The 14,580-nt window shown below is 35.8% G+C and overlaps 1 protein-coding gene across 2 annotated transcripts; it reads right to left on the bottom strand.

Annotated features, from left to right (window-relative positions):
- Positions 1 to 1,292: 1,292 nt before the first annotated feature.
- On the bottom strand, positions 1,293 to 7,967 carry ripply1 (ripply transcriptional repressor 1). 2 transcript variants are annotated; one of them, XM_042499906.1, is made up of 6 exons: positions 7,865 to 7,938; positions 7,617 to 7,719; positions 6,139 to 6,253; positions 4,800 to 4,878; positions 2,244 to 2,317; positions 1,293 to 1,743 (listed from the first exon to the last, which is right to left on the bottom strand). In XM_042499906.1, coding segments are annotated over exons 2-6 (468 nt in total). In that variant the 5' UTR covers positions 7,618 to 7,719; positions 7,865 to 7,938; the 3' UTR covers positions 1,293 to 1,544. The 2 variants fall into 2 exon arrangements, with proteins under 2 accessions (XP_042355840.1, XP_042355841.1); XM_042499907.1 differs by lacking the exon at positions 7,617 to 7,719 and having other exon boundaries at positions 7,865 to 7,967.
- Positions 7,968 to 14,580: the final 6,613 nt, after the last annotated feature.

Below are 14,580 nucleotides of genomic sequence, written 5' to 3' on the forward strand. Positions count from 1 at the left end.
CCTTTTTCATTTCTACTTAAATGTGGATTTTTCCGCTAGTTTCTCCTTAACTGGCAGTTTTACTCTGCAGTTTCATCTGTCTTCTCTATCATTTTGTTTTGCACCCATAATTTACCATCTCCCTCTCACCTTCCCTTTTTTCCCCCACTTGTCTTTGTCTTTAATCTCAGCGGTCCTTTGCTCCCTCAAGCTAATCAGAAGCAGCACATGCACATCAAAAGCTTTTACAGAGAGATAATAATGGTTAAAAAACATTGACAACAAGTCTGCATACAGATAACAGTAAAAACAAATGAGGAAAAACATTCTTTATTCCCCCAAAACTTTTTTTTAAATACAACCTCAGCTTGGACAGTGTTTGGACAGTACAAAATGAGACTGATGCATAAATGTATAAAAAAATAAGTCGATGTAAACATGTGTTTATGTACAAGTTATGTACAACATAAGTTAGAAATGTTCTTTCTATATATATACACTGGCAAGGATCAGACCCTGAGATTGACTTTTTAACGTAACAAATATCCCAATATGGGAGAACATGATGCTTGGCTTTCCTCTCTCACCATACACACTGAGAAAAAACAACAACATTATGAGGCAGATACTGCATACCACTGCACCACTGTGCAGTACAGACAACAGGCGATGTGAAACCACTCAGCTACAGAGAGCTTGCCGAGAAAACAGACAGCAGGACTCGGGATTGTATGCATTCGTTTTAAAATCTCTGTTTGTTGTGGCGTTTCTGAATTATCTACCTGTCTATGTGAGTAACGTGACATGAGTCCCTTAGTGGTCACACCTGTTAGGGAGGTATGCAGGCAGACACAATCTAAAAACACAATCATGCTGATTTTTAAAATAAATGAAATATTTTGTCTCTCCTGTGACTTCTGTTGTTTGTTTGTCCTACATTGCTGATTTATCCTAATCTGTAAAATGTCACGTGCACCTTTAAAAATGCAGTTTAACCCTCTGAAACATTAGCAAATTGGCTTGATTTCTTTAAAAAAAAAAGGAAACAAGGCAATGAGCAGTCTTAGAAGAAATTACCCAAAAATGAGTGAGAAATTAATAAAAAATTACCTGGAAATTGGCACCAAAAACAATAAAACAAAAAATAAAAAAAACAATGGTGATAAAAATATTTTCAAAAATGTTTAATATAATTTAAAATATAGAATCATGATAATAATGTAACTTTTATGCCCCACTTTTTTTCTTTTTACTTCCAACATTTTTCCCTAGCTTTTTTTTAAAAAAAGAAGTCTAAATCTACTAATTTCTTGCAATTTGTGGAACATTTCTTAGTAAGTTGCTCATTGCCTTTTCCCCCACATGTTAATGAAAGAAACTAATTTGCTCTCGGTTCAAAGGTTTAAGTGCTTGTGAAAGGCGTTTGAAAGCAGCACAAGAAAAGTGATCAGTCCAGGTTTTGAAGGGTTAATCAATCTAAGTGTGTATAAACGTTTTTTGCAGGCAAAATGCAAACAGTCGTCTCTCCGGCTGTTTCACAGGAAGACAGAGATGCTCTGTGACGCTCAGTTGTAGGAGGTGAAATGAGACGGCTGTTTGAGGCACTCCTCAGAGTCGCCGTCCTCCTCCCAGTCCTCGTCATCCTCATCTTCACTGTCAGAGTCTTCATAAAAGCTGATGGTTGCCTGAACGGGGAAGTTCCTCAGCAAAGCCTCTCCGTCGCTGTACAGATAGTCGAATGACTTGGATTTAGGCCAGAAAAGCCTGTTTGAGAGAGAAACATCGAGATCATGTTAACATTCAGGTGCAAGTTTCATTCAGTGCTGGATTGTAACTAAGTACATTTACTCAAGTATAAATCTGAGGTACTTGTACTTTATTAGAGTACTTCCTTCTCATGCCGCTTTAAACTTTTACTTCACTAAAGTCCAGAGGGAAATATTGCAGTTTTTACTTCACCACATTTATCTGACAACTTAAGTTACTTTACAAATGATGATTTAAGCATAAAAACCACAAGAGTTTAGAGAAATATGACGTTTTGTTATAAATTAATCTACCCAAAAAAATACAAGTACAAGAAAGAAAGAACTGAAGCCACTTCCCTCAGATCTCATAGGGTTAAATATAAAGAAATAGCTTTTGCTGCATTGCTCAAATTCCAGAGGAGTCAAACTACACTCTCCAATGTGGATTTAATGCATGATTCTGCGCCTACAGAAGTCCATATGTGAGACATGTGTAAAAACAGAGAGGACACTGACCTGACAGGGTGCTGGAAGGCCTGCGGTTTGCCGTCTGATGAGAAGCAGCCTGGCACTGTGGGTCTGGAGTACGGCTGCAGAAGTCAGAGAAAAAGGAGGTGAGTGCACTGGACTTGCATTCATCAGGTGGACCCAAAACCAACTGCTCTGCAACAGCACTTTTTATAATCGATTAACTGGTAAATTTAACAATCAATTAATCAATATTTGAAAAAACATGATTTTTTTTTCTTCCATACAATACTAAATGTGTTTTTTCATAAATCAAAGCTCACAGCAACATATTGTATATATATTATAACAGCATTACGTTTGATTCAATTTTTTATGACTGATCATAATCGATTAATCGATCATAATTGTTATAATCACTGGTGTTGATATGTCACAACTTGTTTCTGTTGCCCCCTAGTGGTAGAAAAATAAAATAAAAATCTGTTAGTGCTGAGTGATTTGGTTTAAAACAAAAAAGTGACAAAGAAGAATTAACTACAGTCACACATTTTCTTTCACACTCCCTCCATCACCCCGACTCTGCACATCAGGCAAACCCAAACTGTGACCTGTAGAAAGACCTCTAGCTGCCAGCGTGCTGTACTTGAAACACTAAAACAGCCTAAAAAACGGGACTGTTAACCTCTCATATGGCAATCAGATGGCCAACAAAGTGTTAACACATCACAGGCTGAGGCAGCGGTGAGCTGGCACGTCGCTCAGCGTGTGAAGGGAGCGGCTCTGTAACGAGGTGTGTGCTCTCCTGAGGGACTGTGGGAATTTCCCCCTCAGCCAGTCTCTCCCCAGAGGTGTTCATTTTGGCATCTTTCCCCCAAACAAGCAGGAAGCAATGCTGCTTTTAGGGGAGTGGTGCCTTTCTATCGCTACAGTCTGGTTAAACTGATAAAATAAAATAAAAAATACTAATTTTAAAAGAAAACAACAAGAATTTCATCCTGCAAAATGTCAGAAAAGAAAAGATGATATGAGCCTTTTGGTCACGTGCCAGTGCAGCTGATGGTGAGAGTGAAGCGTCATTTGGCAGCAGACTGGTGTTAATTTCCCACCCGGGTGTCACCCGGCACGTGTTAGCTTCCTGCCAGCGAAGACGACAGCCTTACAGCTATGAGCCTGTTTATGTGTCACAATGAATGTCTCCTCTATTTAAGTGTCATCTATAAATCTTAAAATGAAATGAGCAGCTACTCTTCTAGCCACGCTGGTGTTTTGCTCACTCAGACCTCTTTGCAAATTAAATTTGGGATGATTGTAAACTGTCAAGAGGTGATGAGGTTTTGGTAGAAGTCTTCTTCTATTTTTCTTCTAATTACTTGCAACCTATGAAACCTAAGCAAATAGGCTTGATTTCTTTAAAACACATGGACAAAAAAAGACCCCAAAATGAGCTATAAATTAATAAAAACAAATAAGAAAAAGAAAGGGAAAATTACAAGAAAATTACCCGAAATTTAGCAAAAAGTTAAAAAAAACAAAACAAAACAAACAAAAACAAGAAGGGAAATAACCCTAAAATTACAAGTTAATTTTTTTCCTATATTTTGTTTTTAATAATTGCAAATATAGTATGTGGCCATTTTTTCCCCCCTTTTTTGCGAATTTTCTAATCTCTCTCACTCCCTCCTTTTTAAAATATTGGCAAGAAAAGTCCTGCAAGCTATAAAAATAAACAAAGAAAGACAAAATGAATGAATAAATAAATTAAGGGTCAAAAAATGCCCTCAAAAAGGTAACAATACTAAGTTTGTTTTCTTGTCACCTTTTACCAATTTCTTGTAATTTGCTTGTTGCCTTTCCCCATGTTTTTGAAGAGAATTAACCCTTTCTGATCAGGTTTCAAAGGATCAAATACTTGTGAAAGGCCTCTGAATGCAGCACAGGAATAACTGATGTCTATCCAGACTTCAAAGAGTTAAACTGCAGCCTTATCGCTGCCATGTGGGACTAAATGTGTTTCTGAGGCGTGCAGGCCAGGAGCCCCCTGTGTGTCTACACCCCTGCCTGCAGCGTCGATGCACTGGCTCCATTCAAATCAATGAAAGGGCTGTCTTTCTTCATGCAGGGCTGAGGTGGATTTGACGGTGACCTCAGAGGGGAAACGACTTGATGCTGACACCTTCTCTACGCTCTGCTGCCCAGCAGCTATTGATGAATTCAACATGATTGACTTCCTTAACTGCCTGAATGCACACATGAGAGCCCCGACCACATACACATCATAAGAAATTTTGTTTTGTTTGCTGTCAGAGATTTTGTCCCTCGATATATCTGAGATAAAACTTTATTTATCCAAAGTTAAATTGCTGTGCAGCAGTTCAAAGGTGGAAAGAGTGCAAATATAAAAAGTTTAAGATAACAGTAACGCGCAAATATGGCTCAAATCCAAAAATATCTATGATATATGCATTGCCAAAATCAGGTTAAGGTAGGGATCGGTCAAGGTGGGGTTGCATATAAAGGTTTTTGATATTTCTGAGAACCAAGACTGATAAACAAAACACAAATTTTAAGTGAATCTGTGATCCTAAATCAAATGTAACTTACACAGGACAGCTTGCTCCGTGGGCATCGCTCTCCATCCGTGTTGCTGGATAACCAAGGTCTCCACAGGGGCGTCTGGGTGCTACGAAGGAGAAACATAAAGTTCATTACATTCAAAAAACTTCCTGAATATTTTGAGTTATAAAATACAGTCAAACTGATCCTAGGCTACTGTAAAAGCTTTGAATAAAAACATACGGCAAATTAGACATGTTTTCTATCTAGTTGCACACCTTGATGTTTCCAGAGGTGGAGAAATTAATCGAACCCTTTATTTAAGTAAAAGTACTAATATCACACTGCAAAAATACTAATAAGAGTCCTGTGTTGAAAATGTCACTGAAGTAAAAGCAAGCAACAGGAAGGAAAATGTGTTTAAGTATTAAAAGTAAAAATATTGGTTTTTCAGGGCCGATACAGACTGTTAATAGTTAATGACACTGATAACTGGTATTTGAAACCAATACCCATTTACAATAAAAATGAAAATCTTTCAGTCAATATTTAGAATATAACAAACTCGAACACAAAACTTGGTTTAAATGTCAAAACTGAAACTTTCAACATTATATACAGCAAATTCCCAGCAACTTTTTTTTATACAATCAAGTAAAATTTAGATAACTTAGAGACATTTTGCTTAGGAGCACTAATCAAAGACTTAAAAAGACTCCACCAGACAGACAAATTAAAAAACACACTCAAGATGGATTTTGTTTGAGCATTATCCTCACCATACCACATCATATAGTCCTATATTTCTATTCTGATATCCTCTTTTAGGTAGCTAAAAAGCACAAAAAAGAGACCAAAAGAAAAAAGAAAAATACCCCTGATTAAGTAATATAGGAAAAACAATTTTCTAGGTAACCATAAAATACCTAGGTTTGACTTTAAGTTCTGATAAACTGAGTTTTTGTTGAGGAAAAACAGTTTATTTTGCTTTATTTATTTAGCATCTAAATATGGACGTTAGCTGCTCTTGTCGCCTAGCAACCATTCAGACTCTGGTTAATCTAGAGTTAGCTTAGCAATTATTTGCTTTACCTAGAAAACACTTCTTTGACACAAAATGTAGGATTTAACTGTTATCTGTTAAATTGCTATCGAGCAAATAAACGTGTATTTTAATGTGCGTCAGTGAACTCATTACAAAAGCAGCCGCTGTAACGTACAGTGATTAAAACTACCTTTAAGCTAACATACAGCAGCTAAAATTAGTGGCCGTTTTATGTCTCAGCTAATATGTTCACGATATCATCAGCTAACAGTTTCCTGTCTGTAATCTGTCCACCATAATTTACATTTTGACGTTAAAACGCAGTCGGTGACCGGTGCCTACCTGCCGTTCGTGTCCGAGCTGCTGCTCACCGTCAGCGGGCTCGACCACCGCGGTGCAGCGCTGAAGGACGGCTGCTGGAGGACCAGGCAGGCGGAGCTCATCTTTTCTTCTGCCACTGGAGGGAAATTAACCCAAATATTTTTGGATTTTTTTTGTTAAAAAAGCGTACGCAGGCTCGTCGGAGGAATGCAGCTCCCTTTTGAGCAAGACTGGACTGTAGCAGCTGGTGCACACGATAGACTAAAGGTGCTGTGAAAGAGAGAGACGACTGCAGGGGTTTATAAAGCCCTGGCGCTGGGAGGAGGGGTGTGTGTGTGTGTGTGTGTGTGTGTGTGTGTGTTTGTAAGTGTGTGCGCGTGCGTGCTGCAGTTTGGAAGAAGGGCACAGTCCTGCTGCGTGACAAATGTTACCAAACTGCAAATGATGGACTCATTGTTGACTATCTTCTCCACTGACCCTTATGGGACTGTTTGCAGCATTTTATGCACTTTACATTCTGCATTTTATTTTGGTAATTTTGTTTGTGTTCATGCATGTACATGCACGGATTTTTGGCAGGATCGTGTATTTTTGTTTAATCTTGGAATTTGCAGTCTAAAATACACTGTGCAAATAAAAGTGGGACTGCAATTTTTGATCCCACAGCCATCAAAACATAACAACTTGCATTGTATTATTTCTGGGTTTTCATTTTGGGCTTTTGCCTTGGATTTTTTTTTTCACAGATTCATTTGACAAAAAAATATGTTCAAAATATGCCAGATAAACAATAACGCAATCATATGTGACAGCACAGACAATTGGCATTCTACACAGAACATGATAAATAATAATAAATAATCATAATATCAATATATAAATCAATAAAAATCTTAAAATAAAAATGAATAAATAAAAGAATGAACATGGACAGAAACAAAAGCAAACAGACAGAAATAATTTATATTCATGTCACATCTGGAGTTTCGCCAAGTAAGTTTTTGTGATAGACTGCTTTTTTGTTATTTATAAGAGCAACAGCTTTGAGTTGAAATCAATGAAGAAAAGATGGAAATAGTGTTGTGAACCTAAACATTTTTGTTTATGGATAAAGAATTTGCCCATTAAAATAAAAATAAAAAACTGAATTTGTAATTTTTACTATTTTTCCACCCAGTGTTGTAATTTTTCAATTTAAAAAAACAAAATTATTAATTTTTTTTCATAGTTAACATATGGAGAAAATGCATGCTTTTAAATTTTTAATTTTTTTTTTTTTAACCAGGTGCACTGTTGCAGTCAACGTTGCTGCAAATCATTGACGTATCCAAGGCTGTGATAAAAAACAAACAAAACAGACAAACAAAAAAACTCTACTTAAACCTTACCTTATAATGGAGTGTGGCCACTGTAATAAACCTTTATGCATTCTATAATACTCGCTAATGCTTTAAAGTGATAACAAAACCAACAACAACAACAAAAATTTAAAAACTCACTTTGCCCGTCAAGCTAGCTGGTTTATCTAGCGAGCTCAACCCTCAGGGCTCAGTTATAGTAACACGTTCTCTCTCTTCTCTCTTGAATCCTTGTATCCTTCTCCTGTTGTTGGAAATTCAGACATTTGCAAGTTGAAATCGACGAGAAATCGCAACGAATGGTTCTTGTGATCGTAAGGTTTGAAGTTTTTAGTTGTTGTTTATTAGAGCTCTCATTCATTCATCACATTTACTCCTGTGTGGCATACCTTAACTGGGAATTGAACCAGGAACGGTGTGTCATCAGTTGGTGTTTTTATCCTCCGGACCATCTTTGGCATCGATGAATGGAAGATTCAGAGAGAGAAAGAAGATCAAACTAAAGCTGCAGAAACTTCACCTTCATCAACCTGCAGAGAAACAAAGTTTCCACACTGAAACATGTTGACAGTGAAAGATGATCACAGTGAAACTAATTCAGAGTGAAACCTGTTCACACTGAAAAACTGTTCTCATTAATACGAGTCACCACTGATCAATAAGTCCTCTCAGCTCAGTTGGTAGAGACATTGTCCCATAATCATAAAGTTGAAGGTTCAAATCCCTCCATTTTCAGTGTCTTTTTCTCCTGTTACCCATTAAAACATGCAGTCAAACTATTTAAAACTTTTAACAGGAAATATAGGATTGGCTAAAATTAATATCCAACAAAACATTTCTTTTAAAGAGCTTTAAAAACTTATATGGAAGAGATAACTGATCAAAACTGCTTAATAGATCGTAACATAATTATTTATCTATTAAATGACCTTAAACCTGCTGTAAAGCTCCACGAAGAAACTGAATTTCCATGTTAAAAAAGTTGATTTTGTGTCACACCGACCTGAGATTTCAGTTGGTAGAGAATATTTTCCATTCTCTGAAGGTTATGAGTTCAAATCTTATTTGTGTTTTTTTGTCTTTTTCTTCTGCAAACCCTCACAGGTGTCTCTTATGGTGAGAAGCCTGTCTTGAATCAGCCTAACGAAGCAGTCTGTCGACACGAAGCCGAATCTGACTCCTTTAACCTGTATGTGAGAGTCTCCTCCTAATGTTCATTCTGGATAGCTTAGTTTGTGCAGCACTTGTCTTATGATTAGGAGGTTTGGGGTTCAAGTCCCTCCTTTACATTTCACTCAAACTAAGTACGGTACATTATATTCTTTTAAGGGCTTAAAAAAGTTATATCAAGGTGATGAAATAAGTTAAACATTTATTTTTCACAGTCAGAGAGACTTTTCTGACAGCTCTCTGAGGGTTTTACTTAAAACCCTAAAAACACAGGAAGACTTGAACTCACAACCTGATAATGTCTAATTTTTGTCCAATTAACTTCCTGCAGTACTCAGACGTAGTAGTTTAGTTGGTAAAGAAACAATCCTTCGATTAGGATATTGTTTGTTCAAGTATCTCATTTACACCTTTTTCTGTTTTCTTTAAACCTCGCAGGTAATCATTTAAAAAGCCCAACAGAAAAACAATCAAAAGTCTTTCATAGATTGTAGCATATTTTTTTAATCCATCAAAATAACCTGAACCTGCTGTGAACCCCCAGAAATTACAACCAACCAACCGACCTGAATCTGTAATTTTATTTTGAAAAATAGTCACATATTTTGTGGTTTTTATAACTTGGCTGGTTGAAAAATGGTTTTATATTTTGAAGGTTGTGAGTTCAAGTCCCTCTTTTGCGTTTTGTCCTTTCCTTCTGTCAAGGGCTGTTTGTAAAGATGTCTTTTATTCTGTCTTAAATGAGCCAAACAAATCAATCTGTTTGAAAAAGACGCTCAGAGCTGATCAGAGCCTGAATTCATCAAAACGTCTCAGAGGAGGAAATCTGTTCTAACTTGACAAAAGCTGATAGTGTTTTGAAGAAGTAACTTCTTAAAACATACATCTATCTTTTTCTTCTGTTACCCCCTAAACCATGCAGATAATCCACTAAAATCCCCCCAAATTGTGATGCATTTATTAATCCATTAACCCATTGATCAAGAAATTGGCTCGATTTCTCTCAGAAACATGGAAAGAAGGTCAAGAGCAGCTTAATAAGAGATGACGCTAAAAAAAAAGCAAGAAATTATTAAGATGTTACAAGAAAATGTATTGAAAATAAAAAAGAAAAGGGAAATGAAAAAAAAAACAAAAACAAGAAAATAAGTGCTATTTGTTTATCTTTTTTTCTGTATGATAATTGAGAGTAAAACAAAATACACATAATTTTCTGGATATTTTCTAGAGAAATGTCCCAAAAAAGAGCAAGAAATTAGTAAAAAGAGTTACAAGAAAATTACCTGAAAATAAGCAGTAATAAAACACAGGTGTGCAAGAAAATACTTTTTTTGGTATAATTTAAAAAATACAATTATAAGAGTTATTCATGTAGTTTTCAACACATAAAATAATATCTAATCATCTCACCCAGCTATTTATCATATCTTTTTTTTCATTTCTTTGTTACCTTTTACTACTTCCTCTTTCAGTTTGAAAAATATTAATCCAGTTTTCTCAGCTTTCAGAGGTTTAAATGATTCTGAACACAACACAAAAAACTGATGTCAATCCAGGTCTTAAAGAGTTAAATTTCGGGACTTGTGCTGTGGATGTTGAGGGATGGTTGTTGTTCTAATCTCAATCTAATTTTCTCTTGTTAATTAGTTTACTGTTGCTCCCTGCTGCCTTTCTCACAGATGGTGTCTAACTTTTCTCCTCGTTGTTTTTACAGACAACCTCATGGTTTGAGATTTCTCACCACCCTGCTGAGAGGAGGAGGCCTCACACCAAACTGCTCATCAGTGAGAGCAGAGACGAGCTGCAGGGGTGACGGATCATTACAGGGCAGCAAACACCAAAATAGCTTACATACATAGCATTAATCGTGTGCTTTTTCACCTTCATTGTCTCATTAAAGTTTATCAGTGTGACTTTAATCAAATTCACGATGTGCTGGATAAAAACATCTGTATATAAAAAAAAAAATCACATGTATCGGATTGTTCCTTCTCTTATCGCAACTAAAATATTCAGATTTTTGAAATAACTCTACTTTGCAATATTATGGATTACAATTTGACACTTTTATGCCTGCAATATATACATATATATATATATATATATATATATATATATATATATATATATATATATATATATATATATATATATATATATATATATATATATGTATATATTTTTTAACCCTTTGAAACTTGGGAAAACTGGCTTCAGTTCTTTGAAAAACCGAAGAAGGTAGTGAGCGACTTAATAAAAAAAAAGGAAAATTTGCAAGAAATTAGAAAAAAGTACGAGAACATTTTCAGACACTTAGCACAAAAAAATAACAGAAAATAAATAAGACAAAAAAACAGCAGAAACAAATAAAACAATAAAATGACGTGAAAAAAAGCTTACAAATTAAAATAATTCTAAAAAAAATTTTCAATCACAATTTTAGTTCCCTGGACATTTTTTCCTAACTTTCAAAAAAATAAGTTATAAAATCTACTAATTTCTTTCAGTTTGCCGGACATTTCTTGCCAAGTTGCCCATTGCCCCAAAAAAAACCCAAAACAAAACAAAACCACCCCAATTTGCTCAGGTTTCAAAGGTTTAAATACTTGTGTCAGTGATGTCGTTCCAGGTTTCAAAGGGTTACGCTAAGATTTTTGAAGACACTTAAGTGCAGCACTGACGGCGTGTGCAGCCCATTACAGCGGGTGTGAGGATCCTCATCGGCCCCTAATGTGCCCTAATGGCTCTTTTGTTTGGGATAAACAAAGCTGTCAGGGGCCGGCAGGAGCCCCGCTGGGAAGCAGAGTGGAGCAAACTGGTGCAAAAGGCACAAATGGGCCAGATGATGATGATGATGGGTCAAGCAGGACTGATATAATAGAGATAACAGTGTGCACAAATACGTGCTCCTTCAGTCCAAGCATCTGCTAATGAAGAGGGATTTTATCTGCATGGAAACACAAAGATCTGATTTTAAAGAAGTCACAGACGCTATAATGGATTTAATATTGGAATTACATAGACCTTAATAAGAAAGATGTAATAATAGCAAATAACAAGCAACAAGAAGACATGACCTACCGATAGGGCCCACTAGAAGGTGATGAACATTTCTGATTAACAGCAGGCACAGTTTGGAGCCAAGCAACTTTTTTTGTGTGTGTTTTTTTTTTGTTTTTTTTTTAATGAAACATTTATCAGTCAAATTAATTTATTTTTTGTAGCCTAGTTTTGCTTTTCTCTGCTTTCAAAACCAGAAGTTAAATGCTTGTCATAAATCATCATCAGTAATTTCCCCGTGGGAAATCAGGAGACATTACAGTCGTTCTTATACCACATACATGAATACAGAAAAAAAGAAATAGAAATAAAAATAATGAGCATGCAAGAAAAGTAGAGCATTATGCTGAATAACACACTTTGTACAAATATAAAAATAAAAATAACAGGAAAAATACAAATATAAGAAAAAAACATTAAGGAAAAAATAAGTAAAACACACAAAAATGTAAATAAGAAAAAAAATATAAGAAAAAGGTAAGTTTTATCAGAAATACAAGTTTTTGAAATAAATACAAATATGTACATAAGAAATTTAACAAATATTTGCATCATACTAGAAGTGTGCTAAATATAAATGGAAAAGTAGAATAGGTAAGAATTAAATAAAAGAGTATTGTACAGTTGAAATAATGAATAATGAAATAATGTAAAGGGCGTCAAGTCAGTCTGCATGACGTACAATTTTGCAGATGAAACTGAGAACTGCACAGTTACTATTGCATCACAGTTTATATATAGTGATGTGAGCTGATGAAAGCCTCTTATAATAGAAAGAATAAAGCTGTAAATTGTAAACTGAGGCTTAATCATCTGAAGATATTATGGGGCAGAAATGTTGAATGAAAAAAAATTCAGGCAACTAAATATCAGCAAAGCTTTGATCCACATGGCAGCGACATCATGAACCCAAAATCTGTTCAGTTTGTTTGTTGTTTAACAGATGTGCAACCGGCTCATTAACTAACTGCAACTATAATGAATAAAATATGAAATAAATAGTGCAAATGTTCTCTTGTCTTGTATCATGACTACAAAATGATTGTGTACCTGTTGTAAAAAAATAAATAAATAGATAAAATTAATTGAGAAACAGGGATTTTTTTTACGCATGTTTAGTGAGAACTCTTTAGTCTCATTTTTCCTCAGTCTTTGTCTGAAATTTTGCATTCTCTAACTTCTCCCCCCTCCGACCTGTCAGGGGTCACGACCACTCTTTGACTCTGCACCAAATTGGACACCAGCAGCAGTTCTTAGCACAAAAGTTTTGTCCATTCATCCAAATGCTCTGCTCTCCACAGCGGAGCCGAGGATAAACAAGGAATGGCACACTTGTTTACTCCCCCCTTATCTCTCTCTGTATATGTGTGTTTGTGTGTGTGTGTGTGTGTGTGTGTGTGTGTGTGTGTGTGTGTGTGTGTGTACCCCCACTGTTTTCACATTTGCTGACAGCACAGACAGCGCCTCCTCCCCTCCGCTCTCCCCCGGAGCGAGGAATGCTGCTAATTAGTGACCAACTGCTCTTTTGTCTTGTGTACATACTCTCTGCTTAGTGAGGGTGATGTGATATCTTATAGTTCATCCTCAGAGTCAAACTCATAGAAAACACATCTTTATGGAAATTATCAAACAAGGAATGCTTTTCAAGAGCAATTGACTTTTTGCCCAATTCATAATATGGTGATTTTTAACTTGTTAAATACTTCTGTTGTTCTGGATTTTGACCTAAATCAGAGACAGAGCACAAATGAGCGCAATAACGAGGCCCTGAAGTTTTCCCACATTATTATTATTGTTATTATTATTATTATTTTTTTTGTTTACGTTAACATTTTTTTATTCATTCAGCAGACTAAATATGTTTATTTCGTTAAAAAAAAAAGAAAAAAGAAACATGACCACAAGGTATCAATGTTATTCTAGTGGAGACTGGATAAATCTCACATTTTCTTTAGCCTAAAACAATTACAGTAAAACAAGCTGAGTCAAAAAAAAATCCCAATTGCCAGAATTAATGTTAGATTGTACGTTTCTGCAAACCATAGATACATTACATTTGTACGTTATTATGTAGCTGATATGTTGTGTTTCAACAGTTCTGTCATCAACATGTGGCTTGGGCACAAAAAATGGTTATGGTTATGAAAACATCATGTTTGGGCTTAAAATAAATTGTTTTGGTCCCACAATCCTGGCGGGAATGCAGTGATGTCTGTGTAAAAAAACAACAGTATTTAATGAAACTATCACAACAGAAACATAGCAAAGGTCTTTAAAAAAAAAAATGTTTCGTGGCTAAAAGCTGCCGTACACACAGTGATAAATGACGGTTTTGGTGACACTAAAGCAGCAAGAAACAAAGCAATGTTTGTAAAAAACAACTGCTTTTCATTGCACTGTCCTGACAGGAAATGCGAAAATGTCACTCTTTCATGGCAGTATCTAATCAGGAAAACAAACTATGTCTTTACGAAAAACAACCACTTTTCATGGCAGTGTTCTAGCAGAAAATGCAATGATGTCTTTGTGTAAAACAATGTCTTTACTGGGTACAAACCCAGTGGAAACACAGCAACAGTTCACTAAAAAACACCCAAGTTTGGCAGCTAAGAAGCCGCTGGAAAGGCAGTGATGACTGGCTAAAAAACAACAGGTGTTCATGGCATTATCCTGCCGGGAAACACAGCAAAGTCTCGGAAAAAAGCAACAGGAATTCGTGGCACCCAGCACAATACCTGTGGTAGAAACACAGCATTGTGTCACCAAAAACACTTTAATTCAGTAGCTAAAAGCTACTGGAAATGCAGCGATAACTCGCTGAAAAAACTACAGATTTTATTGCTTGTTGGTCTCAAACAGTGATCTGCGGCCAACT

This window comes from Plectropomus leopardus, chromosome 13 (genome assembly GCF_008729295.1).
Source record: "Plectropomus leopardus isolate mb chromosome 13, YSFRI_Pleo_2.0, whole genome shotgun sequence".
In the NCBI taxonomy this organism is placed as follows: Eukaryota; Metazoa; Chordata; class Actinopteri; order Perciformes; family Serranidae; genus Plectropomus; species Plectropomus leopardus.